Source organism: Mercurialis annua, linkage group LG3 (genome assembly GCF_937616625.2).
Source record: "Mercurialis annua linkage group LG3, ddMerAnnu1.2, whole genome shotgun sequence".
Taxonomy (NCBI): Eukaryota; Viridiplantae; Streptophyta; class Magnoliopsida; order Malpighiales; family Euphorbiaceae; genus Mercurialis; species Mercurialis annua.
Genome location: NC_065572.1, coordinates 75,844,408 through 75,861,454, shown reverse-complemented (window position 1 = coordinate 75,861,454; position 17,047 = coordinate 75,844,408). Strand labels below are relative to the sequence as shown.

Below are 17,047 nucleotides of genomic sequence, written 5' to 3'. Positions count from 1 at the left end.
ATAGAGCTGCCCATCCATTTCACTTAACTCAATCACAGCCCTCCACGTCAAATACGAGCTCTCGTCGTCACCGCGCGATCCATCACCGACTAGGTAAGACGACAGCACAATCAACACGTGTATGAGATGTAACCGGACACAGCCGGTAAGACATCAGCTGGTTTACTAGTGCAGCCGGTCAGTCTTCCTGCAATTCCCGCTAGGTATATAAAGCGGCCTCTTATCGACCATCTTTTTTCTCTGATTTTTCGTTTTCGACAATAAAAATAAAATAAAAAGTAACGCTTTTTATACAGCTCGCTCTTTCAAGGTTAGTAGTTCATTATATTTGCTTGGAATTGATTTGAGCTTTTCTTTATAATTTCTTTTATTTTGGCGTTTTATGCTATTTTTGATCCATCTCTGGTGCATACTTAACTCAGCTCATAGTAATCTTTTACCATTACCTTTCCTGTTGATCTTTCAGTTGAATTTACAATTGAAGTGTTGAATTCATGCCAAAATCTTGATTAATTTGGGATTTTTTTAACTATATCAGTTTTGATTTGAGTTTTATTTACGCACTCTCTCATATTCAATGTGTTTGATTAACTTTTGTTCAAGCTTTGATTAGTTGTTGTTAGCACTTTTTTTTGGTGATATTTTAGTTGTTTGCGCCTTTTTAATGCTATATAATCTTGGGCTTTTGCGTTATCAGTTAGTCTGCTGTATTTTGTTTCTTAGCTGAGAGTTAGGGTTTTGATTAGGGACAAGTTGGAAGATTTTTTTTTCCTATGCTTTAGAGGTCTAATATCAGTTATACTTTTCTTGATTTTTAAATACTTGAGTTAAATATTGTATTTTAGTATGTGGCTTTTCTGTGGCTGATGCTATTTTTTGGTTTGTTTTATTGAACATTTTATTAGATCCCTACAACAAATTGTCGACAGTTCTAACAGATCACTAATTATTGCATTCCCAACAAGAATCTCCTTGATCAGTGACACTATTTGTACAAGGACTCAGATTTCTTGTTTTCTCTTTGGCTGGTGACAAGTGGGGATATTGTGTGCATATTGTATTTTGTGTAGTGTTTTTGGTTTCAAATGTCTATAATGGACTTCAGTTTTTCAAGAAATTAAGTGAGTTTTGAATATTTATCATTGACAATACTGGTCAGGCCTGGCTCTCGAGAGCTACATAGACTCTGGCCACCCAGGAGCGGTGCCTACCATGGCACCTTCTCGTGTGGCTGGAGGGTTAGCCCAATCTTCCTCAAGTTCAGGAATTTTCTTCCAGGGGGATGGGCAGTCTCAGACTGTAGTTAACTCTCACTTAACCTCATCGTTTGGTAACTCATCCAATTCAATTCCCGGAACTGGGCGTCCCAATCGGGGTCCGGTTTCTGGTGACATGAATAATGCCGTTTTGAACAGCGTGGCAAATTCTGGACCAAGTGTCGGGGCAAGTTCTCTGGTGACAGATGCAAATTCAGCACTTTCCGGAGGTCCCCATTTGCAGAGAAGTGCCAGCATAAATACCGAGTCATACATGCGTCTGCCAGCATCTCCTATGTCGTTTACATCCAATAATATCAGCATTTCAGGCTCATCAGCTGTTGATGGATCCTCTGTAGTACAGCAGGGCAATCATCAAGACCCAAGCACACAGCAAATCCAGCATGCTCAGCATCAACAGGGGGCAACAAGTGCTATGTCGCTGCCTACCTCACAAACTGCTCAAACTTCTCTTCCGATGGGTCCACGAGTCCCTGGAACTTTCTTACAGGACACAAATAATCTTTCCCACGTGCAAAAGAAACCCAGATTAGATATCAAACAAGAAGATATTCTGCAGCAGCAAGTGCTGCAGCAACTGCTTCAGAGACAGGATTCCATGCAGTTGCCGGGCAGAGGTCCGCAGCTACAGACATTGCTTCAGCAACAGAGACTGAGGCAACAGCAGCAAATTTTCCAGTCTATGCCACCATTACAGAGAGCCCAATTGCAACAGCAGCAGCAGCAGCAGATGCAATTGAGGCAGCAAATGCAACAGCAGGCCATGCAGCCAGTATCAGCCTTAAAGCGCCCTTATGATGGAGGCATATGTGCCCGCCGGTTGATGCAATATCTGTACCATCAACGACAACGACCAGCTGTAAGTTCGTACTTTCATGTTATTACATATAGTGGTTGTTCTTTTTATTACTCTCTCGAGTGGTGTTATATGTATTTCGTGTCTAAATACTCGTATTTGTTCACATGCTTCCATAACAATTTTGAATTGCACTAAGCAGCTTCTTTGATTCAAACATGCATATGATCGTGTTAGTTTTTCTTTGTTTTGACAGGAGAATGCTATTGCCTATTGGAGAAAATTTGTGGCTGAATATTACTCACCTCGGGCGAAGAAGCGATGGTGCTTGTCGTTATACGACAATGTTGGGCATCATGCACTTGGTGTTTTCCCTCAGGCAGCTATGGTAGTGTTTCTGTGCTCTTATTTTATTTTTCCTGTCCTTTTGCAATAGAATGATAGTCTTTTCTATTATAATGTTGTACTTTGTAATGGTCTGTGCAGGTATGTGTGCAAGTTGATTTTCCATTTTACACTGATTGATACACTTAGTTGCTTCAGCTATTCATATTTTTATATATGTGTGCGTGGAGTAATTTATGTTATTTTTCATATTATTTACACAACACAGTTTTGAACACTACAATGGTTTGAAACTGCATTTTCTTTTCCCTGTTTAATTTTCAGGAGGCATGGCAGTGCGATATTTGCGGCTCTAAGTCTGGAAGAGGATTTGGTAAGAAATTTTTAAATTATATCTTTTTTGATTTTGTACTTCAAGTAATTACCACCAAAGTGTTATACTCAAATTTTTTTGTGTGATGACTGACCATGATAACTGCACACTGATTGCAGTGCTATTTTTAGAGAACAGAATATATAGGTCCTTGGCTTCATAAAGGCTAGAGCATGCCTTTCTTTCATGCAGAAATTTGTTTGTTTACCTTCTGAAATGTTTTAGTAGAACTTGTGAAGGTTAACTGTTTGTTTTTTTGTACTCAATTAAAGAAAATATCTACAATCAGTTTTCAATTTGAAAAGTGTTTTGATTTTGAACAAAATAATGTTTTCAGGCATATGCTTTAGAAATATTTTTTAAAGAAGAGAAAGAAAAGAATGCCGGGAAGTGACTCAGAATTATATTTTGTATATCTTTTTTTTTTTGATGAATTATTTTGTATATCTTAATATTTTGTTTTATATTTTAGTCCAACAAGTACTAGTCTGCATTTACTTGAGCGCATTTCAAATTCTGATAAGTTTCAGTATTTGTAGAATTTTAATTTTTGCAATGGTAAATATGGTAGACCCACCTATATAAAATTTAGGTAGTCAACAACTTTCCTTTCATCTGCCCTCATTTGGGTTTTCTGAGAATATTACACTCTTTTGTTAAAATTCTGGTTATCCTAGGCGGCAGGTTAGTCTACTCACCTCAACCTGGAATGTTTAATTCGAATCAAATAATATTGATATGGGGTAGGGTGTAGTGGACTAGGGAAAGTGAATATAGGTTGCTAGGAGCAGGATTATTGAAAAGCATAGGCATAGGCTTACTTCTCTCCTTTGTGAAAAGGAAAGTTATCTTAAAATGAAGAGATACTTCACTGATGTAGATCGGTAATGACTTAAAAGCCATATATCTGTACGGTTGTTTGCACTTCTCTCAGGTTTTGTGTTATGGTCCCGCAAATAGGATCTCGTCACGGGTCTGTTCGCCGAGAAATATACTAGATTTCCTTTGTTTCCTCCTTTCTTCGAGCGACCTATTATTATTAATTAAAAAGAGACTTCTCTTTTCAAAACTTTAATTGAAATTATTCATTGCTTTCTTATTCCAAACTCCATCTCTTTAAATAGAGTAGAATCCTTTCATGATTGTAATAGGTAATCTAAAATAGTCCTAATTAGAATAGGTATTTAGAAGAATCCTATTATAAAACATAAACTATCACTAAATAAGAAATAAATAAAACTACTTCCTGAATAAGTCTCAGACTTATATTTATTTGCTAATTAGTAGAATAACTAAAGACATAAGCTAAAAGATAGGAATTTATTATGACAGCTTACAGCTATCATAACATTTTGTTGCTTCATCTTCAACCTCCTGTTGCTCATGTTAATGGTGGAACTCAATGGTTCATACCTTTACAAGTTTTTTGCTTGTTCTTTTAGAGATGTAAATGATTGGATTGGTTTCCTGCTACAGAGGCCACTTTTGAAGTACTTCCAAGACTGGATGAGATCAAATTTGGAAGTGGTGTCATTGATGAGCTTTTGTTTTTGGACTTGCCACGTGAATGTAGATTTCCATCTGGAGTAATGATGCTCGAGTATGGCAAAGCAGTGCAAGAGAGCGTGTATGAGCAACTTCGTGTTGTTCGCGAGGGTCAGCTCCGTATCATATTCACCCATGACTTGAAGGTCAGAAGTTTTATTTCATGTGCAATTCAGTACTTGGTATTAGGTACATTGACACCACCTGCTTACATATATGTGGATTTTAGATTCTGTCATGGGAATTCTGTGCACGTCGTCATGAAGAACTTCTCCCGCGAAGGGTGGTTGCACCCCAGGTAAACAAATAATTTCTTTAATTTATAAATAAATAAATAAACATCATCTCTTTTGGCTAAGAAATTTTAAATATATACTCTGATTCTACCTTTGCAGGTTAATCAGCTTGTTCAGGTGGCACAAAAGTGCCAGAGCACAATTGCTGAAAGTGGCGCTGATGGGGTCTCTCAGCAGGACCTGCAAACAAACAGCAACATGTAAGAAATCGATAAATTGATTGTTTCCTTTCTTTCTGTGATTATGTGTTGTTTATGCATTGCTTTTGGGCTGGAATACATTAATTCTTTAAATGGTTTTTTCTGCCCTGAGAATGAATTCGTGAAAGCCAGGGAACAAAAGATCCAACTCCTGAGTCTTGTATACTAGGAAATGAAAGCCACATGACCCCACTTCCAATGATCTTTGGAAGCTATTTTTTCTTTAGAGTAAGATCTGAGTGATAAGGTCACAGTTTGCATTTCAGTTCTGATAATTGCATCCAGCATGTGTTTTTTCTAGATGAAAGGTTATGCTGAATAAGCCTTAGTCTTTGGTCTTCTAAGGACTAGATTATCATTGCAGTACAAGTAGGGTTGATAGTCGATGCTGACTCAATGTGTATTGTTTTCAAGGGTCCTGACTGCTGGGCGTCAGCTTGCAAAAACTTTAGAGTTACAGTCTCTAAATGATTTGGGTTTCTCCAAAAGATATGTAAGGTGTTTGCAGGTATAATTCTTTCTAAATTTAAATTTCAGTTTTCATATATGATTTTGTTGATTGCTTCTGGTAGTTGCTCACTTCAATTTTTGATAGATTTCTGAGGTTGTCAACAGCATGAAGGATTTGATTGATTTCTGCCGGGAGCACAAAGCTGGGCCTATAGGTAATAAATTGTTCGCCGGCTTCATGTACTTATTAGCAGCTGCTTGTGCTTTGTGAATACTTTACAATCTATCACTTTTTAGTTGTCTATGACAGATTGAGCTTTGTGTTTATTCTACAATATTTTTTATAATGTCGAGGTCCTTATTAGTTAAGTTAAACTTGAGGAAAATGAAAGTAAAATATCTGGAAGTTTGCTTGCATCTTCATCCAAGAAGTGCCTTTTATATATAGCCAAAGATTAAAAAGGGATAATTTTTTAGCCATATTGATTACTATGGATATACTATTATGACTACCTCCTGTCTGAGGAATTTAAGTCGTTCTTTATGATCCATGCGACTGCAACATTGTTTTGCTTTTCTTTTCATCTTTCTCTCTTCAAGTTTGTAGATGGTCCATTAAAAAGTTACAATTCTACTTTTTTTTTGTTGATTACAATATTGTAATCTGGCACTATGTTTATTGAGATCCTGATGAACTTTTACCTGCAGAGGGCTTGAAAAATTATCCTCGGCATTCCTCTCTAGGCAAGCTCCAGATGCAAAAGATGCAGGAAATGGAGCAACTAGCAAATGTACAAGGCTTGCCAACTGACAGGAACACCCTCAACAAGCTTATGGCATTACATCCTGGAATAAACAATCATGTGGGCAACAACCCCTCAATGGCTGGCCGAGGGGCTTTAAGTGGTTCAGCTCAGGCTGCTTTGGCACTGACAAACTATCAGAATCTCCTCATAAGGCAAAACTCCATGAATTCAAACTCGAGCTCACATCAACAAGAGGGTGGATCGCCTTTTAATAATTCTAGCCAGAGTCCATCTTCAAACTTCCAAGGGCCTGGTGCATTTGTCCCGGGATCATTACAGAACTTACCTGCAAGTGGTTTTTCAAGTTCACAAATTACTCCCCAGCAGCCACAACAGCAACACCGAACCTTGAGTGGTAATAACTTGCTGCAGCAGAACCATTCACAGTCATCTCCTGGCAACCAAGCGTTGCACCAGCAGATGATCCAGCAACTGCTGCAAGAAATGTCTAATAACAGCGGGGGAGGTGTGCAGCAGCATTCTCTTTCTGGACAGAATGGGAGTGTCAGTATGGGAAGGAATGGAGTATGTTTTGGAAGCAACTCTGCACCTTCACCTGCTATGTCAGGACATGCACCAAGCAGGAGCAACAGTTTTAAAGCTACTTCAAACGATTCTTCGGCAGCTGCTGGAAATAGTGGGTTTAATCAGAAAGTGACAGATTTGGCTCAGAATCTCCATTTGCAGGACGACATAGTTTCAGATATTGCTCACGAGTTCACTGAAAATGGCCTTTTTAACAGTGGTGACCTTGATGATAACATGGGTTATGGCTGGAAGGCATGACTAACATGGAATTTGTACAGAATATTAAGTAGCCCTACCCGCCTTTGCCTTTCTAATTATGGAATTTCTATAGGTACTTAGGTTTCCTTTGTTTTTGCTTCACATCACTTTTTTTCCGTATCGTCTCTGTTAAGTCTTGCAAGTGTAATCTACCGGACAATATCTGGAACACCTAATATCATATTTTTATGAGTTATTATTGCAATACTGAGTCTTACACAGCTCCTGTGTCAAAAACATCTTTTATTAGTCTTTCTCTTGGACTTTAATGCTAGTCATTACAGATCTTGCCAGAAAATACATTTTTTCTAGCTATATAAAATTGGGAGATTGACAAGAGTATCTAACTGGATAAAACATATATGTAGCATAATTCAACTGATAAATGAAAAGGTTCTTACTACAACATCAATTACACTGGTGCCAGAGCAGATGATGGCCATTTAGGATACAAACAGGCTACGGCAAGGGATGTTCATCCAAATGCTCATCATCTAAATCATTCTCATCAACTGGTCCAATGCGGAGCAGCCTATTGAGAATCATATTTTCCCATCCCCTTATGCCTCTCTCCATCAATCTCACAGTAAATGCGTGCAAGCGAGATGTTCCACCTTTCTTACCCTTAGCTAGACCATTGGTCAACATGCTGCCTTCTCTTTGAGGGCAATACTTCAAGGCACATTTTCCTGCTGGATCAACTATTTCCACATCAAATGGACGCATAAGGGGCCGTCCCACAGCCTGGACATGGGAGATGCTGCATCAAAACAAATTCAATGTCATCATATCAGAAGGCAGATATTGGTATAAATAGTATGCAATCATAAAGTGACAGTCAACACGGGTATGCATCTATCAACATCCACTCTGGAATCTTATCCCAAGCTTAGCAAATTAGTTGAAGTAATTAATGTCTAAATTACATAAGTCCATGTTCCAGCTTCATATGAATTTGCAACCATTCTGGTTCTTAGCATCTCGAGCATATCAGAATTACTAGCCATTGAAACGCGGAGAGGGAGAGAAGCCAACAAAGCAAAGAGGAGTTAGAAAACTCTTATGTCAATTATGCTGTCAAAGGCTAGTTGGCAATTAAGATATTCTGAACCTATTGTTGTAGAACCTCCGCTTTCTCTTTTCTTACAACTTAATCAGCATGTAAAGCAAAAAACCATGCAGTTTCCATAAATCCAAACTATTGATACAACAAACTGTATCTGTGTCGACACTTGAAAAAACTTTAAAATATAAATGCGAAAAAGAGCTGCTATATATATAATAATATAATTATCATCTGAGTGGAACACATTTGACGGGTACAATACCCTCTTCGGATTTCACCTAACCATGCATACTGGAACTAGTGAGGATATCCTAACTCGGGAGGCCTAATATTACTTGTGCACATATGCATACGCCCTTAATGAAAATATATAAGAAATTTACACATATTTATCTAAGAAAAGACAAATATAACAAGCAATACAAAAGAGCGTAAGAAAGAGACCAGATATAGTATAGTCCATCCATTTCTTGTCTCTGAACTCTGCCCAGTAGCTCAACCTGCAGAATCCCTCCTACACAGAGAACAGGTTCTGGTAACTTGAACTTTTGCAAGCAGTTTTCCTGTAAATTTCATTCGAATCTTTCAAATTTTTGACATTCAAAACCCAAAAGGCAGAAAAGATCAAGCAGCATTAGTACATACACTGCCGAATAGAATTCATAATTTAAATTAAGAGCATCTCCAAAAAAAACTCTTTAACTGACTCAAACTCTTAGTTGCAAGTAGTTTATATTTATCTCAGACTATGACTCCAATAAACCTTTTATAATTGACACAGAAAATAAAGAATGAAGTTTTAGTATGAATTTGGCTCTATTTATCTTATTTTTAGTTGACAAGTGCAAATTCTAATGCAATTAATCTATCTTTGTAGATGCTGTTTGTTTAAAAAAATTCACTTCAAAACTATAAGTACTACTATAGATGCTCTAATAATTGTTCAAAAGGACAGTTTTTAATATAAACAGCAAATTTTATATTCATAACGACATTTGCAAATACAAAACTCATTTGATATCATAAATAAGCTATCAATTGCGTTTTCCCATCTCCATCACTATTTGCATAAGTATTAACAATTTCAAGATCATCAGAATTAATAAACATATAATAATAAGAGCTTTGACTAGTGAATGATGTATGGAGCCAGCTCAAGCATAATAAATGTCTTGAGCTGAAAAGAAGCAATGAAAAGCCCTTCAGACATCCACCTCGAACTACAATTGAAAAGAGTGTTTTTTTACCTGAATCATAGGATATTCTGGCGAAGTGTAGGTCCAGACAAACTCGCTACCGGTTGAATTGTAGTTGGAAAGAGAATTGACAGTGGCACCATTCTCTATTTGTAGTGGAAATTTGGCATGGCCCAGTTTAAACCGGACAGACTTAGATGAGTATATGGGGAAGTCATACTGGAAGTATGCTGATATACAAACATAAGCCACTGTCAGGTATTTTTCTTGTGAATAAAAGAACTTGGAGAATAAAGAATGTCAGCATACAAAAGCATAAGCAGCCAGACTTAACCTTGAAACGGTTGAATATGGATTTCAGTTACAAGACATAAATTAGCACTCAACTTGTACACTAACGTTTCAGGAGCTGTAGTGTGACTTTGCCCTTTACTTGACCAGTATGAAGCTCCCTGTTCAACTCTATCATGTGGTTCCAAAGTGTTCCAGATGCTTTCTACAGGAAAATTATCAGTGCTCGAAGCACTAATGGCTTCTGATATGCAATCATTTTGCAAAACAGGGCTAAGCCCCCTAGTTAACTGAGAAAATACTCTATGATTCCTTGTAAGATAGTCGAGCTTTAAGCAATTGCTGCCTCCGCCTCTGACAGGATCAATCATATTTTTGACCTCGACAAAATCAACAATACTACGCATCTCCGGCAACAATTTCAAGCATAGCTGCTTAAAAAGGCCATTCGCAATCACTGCAGAACATGATAAAAGCTATCATTATGAAGGGAACACATACAAAAAACTCATAGAGTCTTATATTTCAGCGTCCCATTTCCATTTCCATTTCTGAAAAAACTTGTAAAATATTCTATAATGTTATAATTTTCAGCGTTCTGTTTGCGTGCATCATAGCATACAGGAGATCATCAAAGCATCAAGAATTTGATGGGAATTGAAGATGGTGAAAAAAGAAGTATCCAATTAAAATAAGTAGATGAACAAACAAAGAATTGCATATATACCAAACTACAGAATGATAGAACGATTGAATTTTTGGAAATACCGAAATTGCGCCAGGCAGTGGAAACTGCAGAAACACGGGCAAGATGAGAAGGGTCTTCCAGATGCAAAAAAACCTTAATAGACATGTCCTCTCCAAGCCATTCTACAAAATCTCCGCCACTTCCCATTACTGCTCAAAATCATATCTTCAAATCAATCCAAAGTAGTTCTAAGTTGTAAATAATAATGCGATCAAATGGGTAAAATCATAAAATAAAAATAAAAAAATGGAACCTTTATGGAGGCGCGTTAGAAGGTTTGGAGCAGCATCAACACAAATACGGACTATATTTCATAATAATAATAGTAATAATAATAATAAAGAACAGACTCCAGATTCTTTAATCCAACTCTGCTAATGCCAACATCTTCTGCTCTTTTTTCTAAAATCAATTAAGACTTTTGAAGTGCTGATTATGTATTTATCTAATTCATTTATTATTTATTCCAAAGAGACCCAAATGCGCAATCCAAGCCCTGTGGAAATATCAGTACAAAATTATTTAGAAATTCGTCTTTTTCTATTTTAAATTGGAAGTTATGTTTATTTTCAAACCTTTAGTTAATTAAATAATAAATATCTAAAATAGTAATTAATTTTAGGAAACTAAATTATATTAATTATAGATTTAATAATAATAACTAATGATTTTTAATATTAGAGGTGGGTTTATACACAATTTATGAATCGTTAGATTATTATTTAATAAAAGAGTACTGTAATGGTGAATGAATTATTAAAATATAATAGTTATTAAGTATAATTTTAATTAAAAAAATTTAATTTTTAAATATTTATTAGCCAAATAAATTTATCAATTATGAAAGGAGTTTTTTTTATCGATATCATATAAATATGTTCATCAGTAAATGTGATTAATTATGGTGGATGAAGAGTGAGACATGTAAAAATTAATATTCACTGTAATAATCTTGTGTAGAATTGATATTTTGAAATTATATGATAATACTATGAAATTAGCATATGATTAAGAGCAAGTTTGGGTTTCACTAATATACAACTCAAGGGGATTGCCTACCCAATTGCTGTTGGCACAGACACAGGTGGGTGGAACATCCTTGTTGTTGGTGAATTGAGTCACTGAGTGTATTTGAATAGTAAGTATGATTCACTAATTGTATGGTGAAGTGATAGAAAATAGACCAAAACAATGGGATTTGCAGATAAGAATGCCAACAAAGATAGGACTAAACAGAGCAACTGCCGCTCTCACTCATGCAACTAATCATATGACCCCATTAACCTTCTTTTTTCTTCCAATGAATTCAGGATTTTATAAGAGCAAAACAAAATACATTATTGCGATCAACCAAAACCAAACAAAATACACCAATGAATTTGTACAATTCCAACAAACATGTTGCTACACATTTATAAAAAGATTCACACCTATATTTCTTTACTCAACCAAATATTCTTATGCAAACCTAGTTAACAACATTTAGTTCTAAATTAATGATTTCTGTGGCGTTAGTTAACAACATTTACACTAGCTATCCTTGATAGCCATGTAAATTTAGTGTTAAAATTGGAGCTTAAACTGAGTAGGCCATATGAACACAGAGTCGAGGCACACCCCACCTTTTGTGTGCGTACAATCAATTTGAGTCATAGAAAATTTCATCTTGATGTGTGTCTTCTTGTTGTCAACCGTAAAATCTCCAACTTTGTAGTACACCCAATCTGGTTGCTCATGCAAGTAACATTCCGATGAGGCGCGTTGACCGTTGGATGCGGATAGCTGAAACCGAACGGGTTTGATGTTCCATCCATGAACTTGCTCGTTGTTGCAAACTCGCCGTCCGAATCTTTTGGATGGTTTGCCTAATTGGATTCTGAAGAAGAAGCTGTATGTCCCCGGTGAGAATTCAAACTCCAATTCTCCAACTACTTCAAACCACCATATTTGTTGAAGGTATGCAATTGTTTGGAACCTATACAAGAATTGTTTGGGTCAATTTCATAATGTTCAACAAGATATACAATATTGTACCTATCATTGCTTATGTGTAAGATGACAACTTTTTTGGTCTGAGGATGACCGGAGAAGATTATTTTGGTTAATACAAAATATCCAAAAATATAAAATATCGAATAATGCATCTCCCTATCCAATTACAAGATATTTTACTAAATAAATACTAACACAAACTCGTTTTTGTTTGTTTGTCTCTTTTCTTAGACAACGTGGGGTTTTATAATTGCAAAATCAATTATAGGTAATTTTGTGGAAAAACAATTATAGCCCTCCAAAAGTTGTTTATACTTTGTACAACCCCATATTTTAATTAATTTTTCGTTCATATTATTTGTGATAATTCATTCATATCTTACATCTTTAAATTATAATTTCAGTGGCCAAACTTTTAACATTATTACATTTAAAAATCTGCCTAGATTAGGTTAATGTTATTTTTTATATATATTTTAAAAAATTATTGTCTGTCTTCTAACAATTTAAATAATAGATAGCTGAAAATTGTAAGGGAAATACAGTTATATAATAATTTTTATCAGGAGGGAAATGGTGAATTTTAAAATTTTAAAAAATAATAGTTTTTCTCTAATTTCAGAAATTGATAGTAATTATTGTTTACATTTAAATCCTCATGTTTTATTTTTCAACTCCATGTACTTTTGAAAGAAAAAAAAGTCCCCACACCCCCCACACCTTTTTTTAATCAAATTCTAGTTCTGGCCCTGATTGAAAAGATTTATCATTGTAGTTATTTTTTGGTTAAAGCCACAATTCAAGAAACTTTTACCATTCACTAATGTAAATTATTGGACTGTTTTAAAAAAATGTTACACAGTTGGAATGTTTAAGAAACTGTTGACAATTAACTCATCATTTATCAATTAATCCTTTCATATTTTAAATTTCTTTTACAATCAACTCAAAATTTTGGTCAATTAGTCCCTACAAGTATTTCCAAAATGATTGATTTATTTGATCTAATTGATAAAGAGTTAATTCTAAAGTTAAATATTCATCACTTGATAGTTATTTATTTATTTTACTTATCTATGAAACTAAAAGTATTGTAGAATTGATGAGAAAGAAACACAAAAATGAAACCTTCAGAAATATCTCAAATATTTATAAGGATGAGATATATTTGTAAGTCACAGTCAGGATTAAAGATGACATCCAAACTCCAAGGAATTAGAGGCACCTAATTAAAGAGATCCTCCAATTAATTAACAGTGTTACCTGGATTCCTCCGACGACAAATGATTCCAATATCTCCGATCATCTATCCCTGTGATTCTCAAAGCCTTATATGATATACAGATACACATCTTGCCACTACTTTTATCCAACCAAACTTGCTGTCAAACATTTAAAAGAAAATGCATAATTAATTGTAGCTTAAGTTTTCTATATATTGAGTCTAATAGAAAAAAGTACCTTGGTGCCACCATCAAAGCAATTAGGTCGACAGAGTTTGGAATAAATAAGTTTCTTGCTTAAAAGCTGAGGACTTTGTTGCAAAACTTTTTGAACCAGAAACTTGTAGTTACAGGGCAACTTGGTTTCCCAAACAAAGTCAGCTAAAGAAGCAGCATGGAAGGTCCGGTTCAAGCTGGCGAGTTTACATATCTCCGGCGGGTCCAAGTACATCAGAATTGAGGAGATGCAACTTTCAGGCACGTCACCTAGACTAGGCTGATCTGAAGAAGACAATTCTCCACCAAAACCAGAAAAAGCAGCCCCCATATATAGGAAGATGATGAAGAATCAAAGTTTAGTTAATTAACTTTGAAAAGTTTCAAAGGTAAAAAAGAAGGTGATAGAATTTATGGAAAAGAGGAGGAGAGATAGAGGAAGGTTTCAGCATTTTGTTTGCCAAGAATGTGCGCAACGCAAGGGGAGTTGGAGGAAGATAAGTATGTAGAAGAACAACTCAAATTTTTTAAAAAGTTAAAAAGTGCAATTTTATATTCTTATTTTGCTTCCACAACCAATTCTTTACCCATCAATGCTGTTGTTAATTTGTATAGATGAGTGGGCATGGAATAAGAATTTCCTATACTTTAAATTATTTTATCTATTTCTAATTATAACTAATTACAAATATCTTTAAAACTTAATTTTAACAATTTAATTTAATTTGTCACTTTTACGAGTCTTTATAATTATATCTAACGAGTAGATACATAATGATTTAATTAATAAAAATAAAATATATTTTAGTCCCTTAACTTAATTTTACGATAAAAGCTAGTCCATAATTTAAAAAAAAAACATTAAAATTGAAAAATTGTCTATCGAATTATGTTATCATTTAAATACAATTTTTTTTATAAACATCTTTTAATATAGACAAATTTATCATAAAAAATGATATAAAATACTAATTTATATTTTATTTTCATTAGTTAAACTTTCTTTGTTTTTATTTATTGCTTATCATAAGTCGTATAATTGATGAATCACACTGTCAATTTGTTTTTTTTTTTATAAATATTCTACTTAGTAATAGATAAAATCATTTTTCTTAGTTTTGTCATTTCCATACCTACGATTATGTGGCTTGTGGAAAATTATTATAAGTTTTGCCTATGACAAAAAAAAAACATTATATGATGGGTTAGAAAGTGTTATAGAATACAACTTCATATATTATTGGAAATGTGAAGTGTGAAATGTAATAGTATACATTTTTTATGGATAAATCAACTAATTGGCTAAATGTTTTAATGAAAATTTAAGCTCATTAAAATTCAGAGTGTGTTACAATAAAGTATATATTAGTGTTTTTTTTCTTCATATTATATAATTTGGATGAGATGAGAGGAGAAAAACTTCCAAGATGAAAATCTTGTTGTTCGGGTATAGTTGATATGTCAATTTAACAATTAACTAATTAATTTCTTTTGATAATTCAAGAATTAAATGCATGTTTATTTTATTTCTTCTATAAATGTAAGGTTTTTCTCTGTATGACAAAAAAGAACATATGTCTGCTGACTTAATTATTGGTCTAGAGAGAAACTAGTATTTTCACATGGCATGGCATGGCATGCGACTTAAAGATAAAACAATTGTATTTAATTAGTCTCAACTTTGTGGTTTAATATTGCGTAGGTCTAAGATGTTGCTGGATCATATTCTCCATTGTCAATAGGAATAATTATGAAATCATACATAGTTGTTGCATACCAAGATTTTAATAGATTTTACTGAATCCTCTATTATCTTCATTTCTTTAAATAAATTAGTAAGAATGTCTTCTTAGGCTTGCAGACTTTGTTTTAAATATATGGGTTAATTTCAATAAAATACCAAACGTTTGAGAATTCTGTCAGTTATAACCAAACCTTTCAAAATTGTCTAGTTTAGCCAATTTTGGGATATTTAGAACCTTTTTAACCATTTGCGAAAAAAATCAAATTTTTTATCATTCGTGAATGGGCTAAACTAGCCGATTTTGATTGATATGGAATATTTGAAACATTTTTTTAAGAGAGAATTAGCTAATTACCTAGATTAGAAAAATATTAGCATTTAGTAACCCTAAAATTCTAACTTGATTTACATACCCCAAACGTGTCAACCATTTATTTTTTTACTCTGCTCTTTATTTTTTATACTCCACTTATACCTAACACACTTTATTTAAAGTTTCTTCTTCTTCTTCTTCTTCTTCTCTTCTCGGCTCATTTAAAGAGAAAACAAAAATAACAAATCAACAATTCAATTTAAAATCTTCAGCTCATAACAATTCAACAAATTGATTTTTCTAATTCTATCATTACTTTTTAAAAATTTATTGTGACTTTCAAATTTAATTTCGATCCGCTCGAATTTTTAATTCCTAATCAAATAGCTTCAAATTTCACTTCGAATTCAAATCTAACGATCATAACTTTCTTAAAAAACAAAGAAAACTGTAAATTATTAATTTATTTGTTCTCATTAAAAATCTATTAAAAAAGATTCAAACGGTTTCAAGTACAGTTTCAATTACGATTTCAAACCGTTTACAAAGGTTTCAAACAGTCTAAAACAGTTTCTAAAAAACGCTTTTAAACAGTCTAAAAAATAACAGTTTCAAACAGTTTCAAAAAACAGTTTCGAACAGTATAAAACAGTTTCAAACCGTTTACAAAGGTCTCAAACTGTCTAAAACAGATTCTAAAAAATAATTTTCAATAGTTTATAAAATAACAGTTTCAAATAGTATCAAACAGTTTCAAACCGTTTACATAAAAAAATAACAGTTTCAAAAAAACAGTTTCAAACCGTTTACAAAGGTTTCAAACAGTTGCAAACCGTTTCCAAAGATCTCAAGCAGTCTAAAACAGTTTCTAAAAAACACTTTCAAACAGTTTAAAAAATAACAGTTTCAAACAGTATAAAACAGTTTCAAACCGTTTACAAAGGTTTCGAACAGTATAAAACAGTTTCGAGAAAACAGTTTCAAACAATTTCTAAAATTAATTTAAAACATTTGAAAACCAGGTCAAAATATCATTAATGAAGAACATTACGATTTTTTAAAAAAAAGTTGTAAAAAATTCTAAAAAACGATGCTAAAATAATTTAAAACAACATAGAAAGAAAAAAGTAGAAGAAGAAGAACTTTCTCATCTATCACCATCATATTATCTCTTAAACTCTTTTTTATTCAAATTTTTTTGTCTTGGAGTTCATTTGTATAATGTGGAAAATAGAAAAAGCAGATTTAAGAAAAACGAAGAAAAAAAAGTTGTAGAGGAAAGAAGAAGAAGAAGAAGAAGAAGAGAGAGAAAAAGAGAGATAAAAAGAAGTGAGAGAAAAAAAATGAGAAGGAAGAAAGAGAAAAAGGAGAGAGAAAAGGAGAG

At 33.8% G+C, this 17,047-nt stretch overlaps 3 protein-coding genes across 4 annotated transcripts; 1 reads left to right on the top strand and 2 right to left on the bottom strand.

The window, feature by feature from the left end:
- Nucleotides 1-209: 209 nt before the first annotated feature.
- Nucleotides 210-7,079, top strand: LOC126671030 (probable transcriptional regulator SLK2). Of its 2 annotated transcripts, none has more exons than XM_050364719.2 (10): nucleotides 210-310; nucleotides 906-2,136; nucleotides 2,330-2,461; nucleotides 2,743-2,791; nucleotides 4,268-4,482; nucleotides 4,566-4,634; nucleotides 4,732-4,832; nucleotides 5,247-5,340; nucleotides 5,428-5,497; nucleotides 5,991-7,079. In XM_050364719.2, exons 2-10 carry the CDS (start codon nucleotides 1,213-1,215, stop codon nucleotides 6,872-6,874), a joined length of 2,538 nt encoding a protein of 845 aa, XP_050220676.1. In that variant the 5' UTR covers nucleotides 210-310; nucleotides 906-1,212; the 3' UTR covers nucleotides 6,875-7,079. The 2 variants fall into 2 exon arrangements, with proteins under 2 accessions (XP_050220676.1, XP_050220678.1); XM_050364721.2 differs by having other exon boundaries at nucleotides 213-310; nucleotides 1,160-2,136.
- A 139-nt stretch (nucleotides 7,080-7,218) lies between these two features.
- On the bottom strand, nucleotides 7,219-10,645 carry LOC126671031 (F-box protein At4g00755-like). Its single transcript, XM_050364722.2, has 6 exons — nucleotides 10,429-10,645; nucleotides 10,196-10,324; nucleotides 9,471-9,884; nucleotides 9,188-9,366; nucleotides 8,385-8,503; nucleotides 7,219-7,634 (listed from the first exon to the last, which is right to left on the bottom strand). The coding sequence occupies exons 2-6, from the start codon at nucleotides 10,320-10,322 to the stop codon at nucleotides 7,334-7,336; spliced, it is 1,140 nt and encodes a 379-aa protein (XP_050220679.1). The 5' UTR covers nucleotides 10,323-10,324; nucleotides 10,429-10,645; the 3' UTR covers nucleotides 7,219-7,333.
- An 883-nt stretch (nucleotides 10,646-11,528) lies between these two features.
- On the bottom strand, nucleotides 11,529-14,166 carry LOC126675387 (F-box protein PP2-A13-like). Its single transcript, XM_050370025.2, has 3 exons — nucleotides 13,629-14,166; nucleotides 13,431-13,549; nucleotides 11,529-12,150 (listed from the first exon to the last, which is right to left on the bottom strand). Exons 1-3 carry the CDS (start codon nucleotides 13,935-13,937, stop codon nucleotides 11,739-11,741), a joined length of 840 nt encoding a protein of 279 aa, XP_050225982.1. The 5' UTR covers nucleotides 13,938-14,166; the 3' UTR covers nucleotides 11,529-11,738.
- Nucleotides 14,167-17,047: the final 2,881 nt, after the last annotated feature.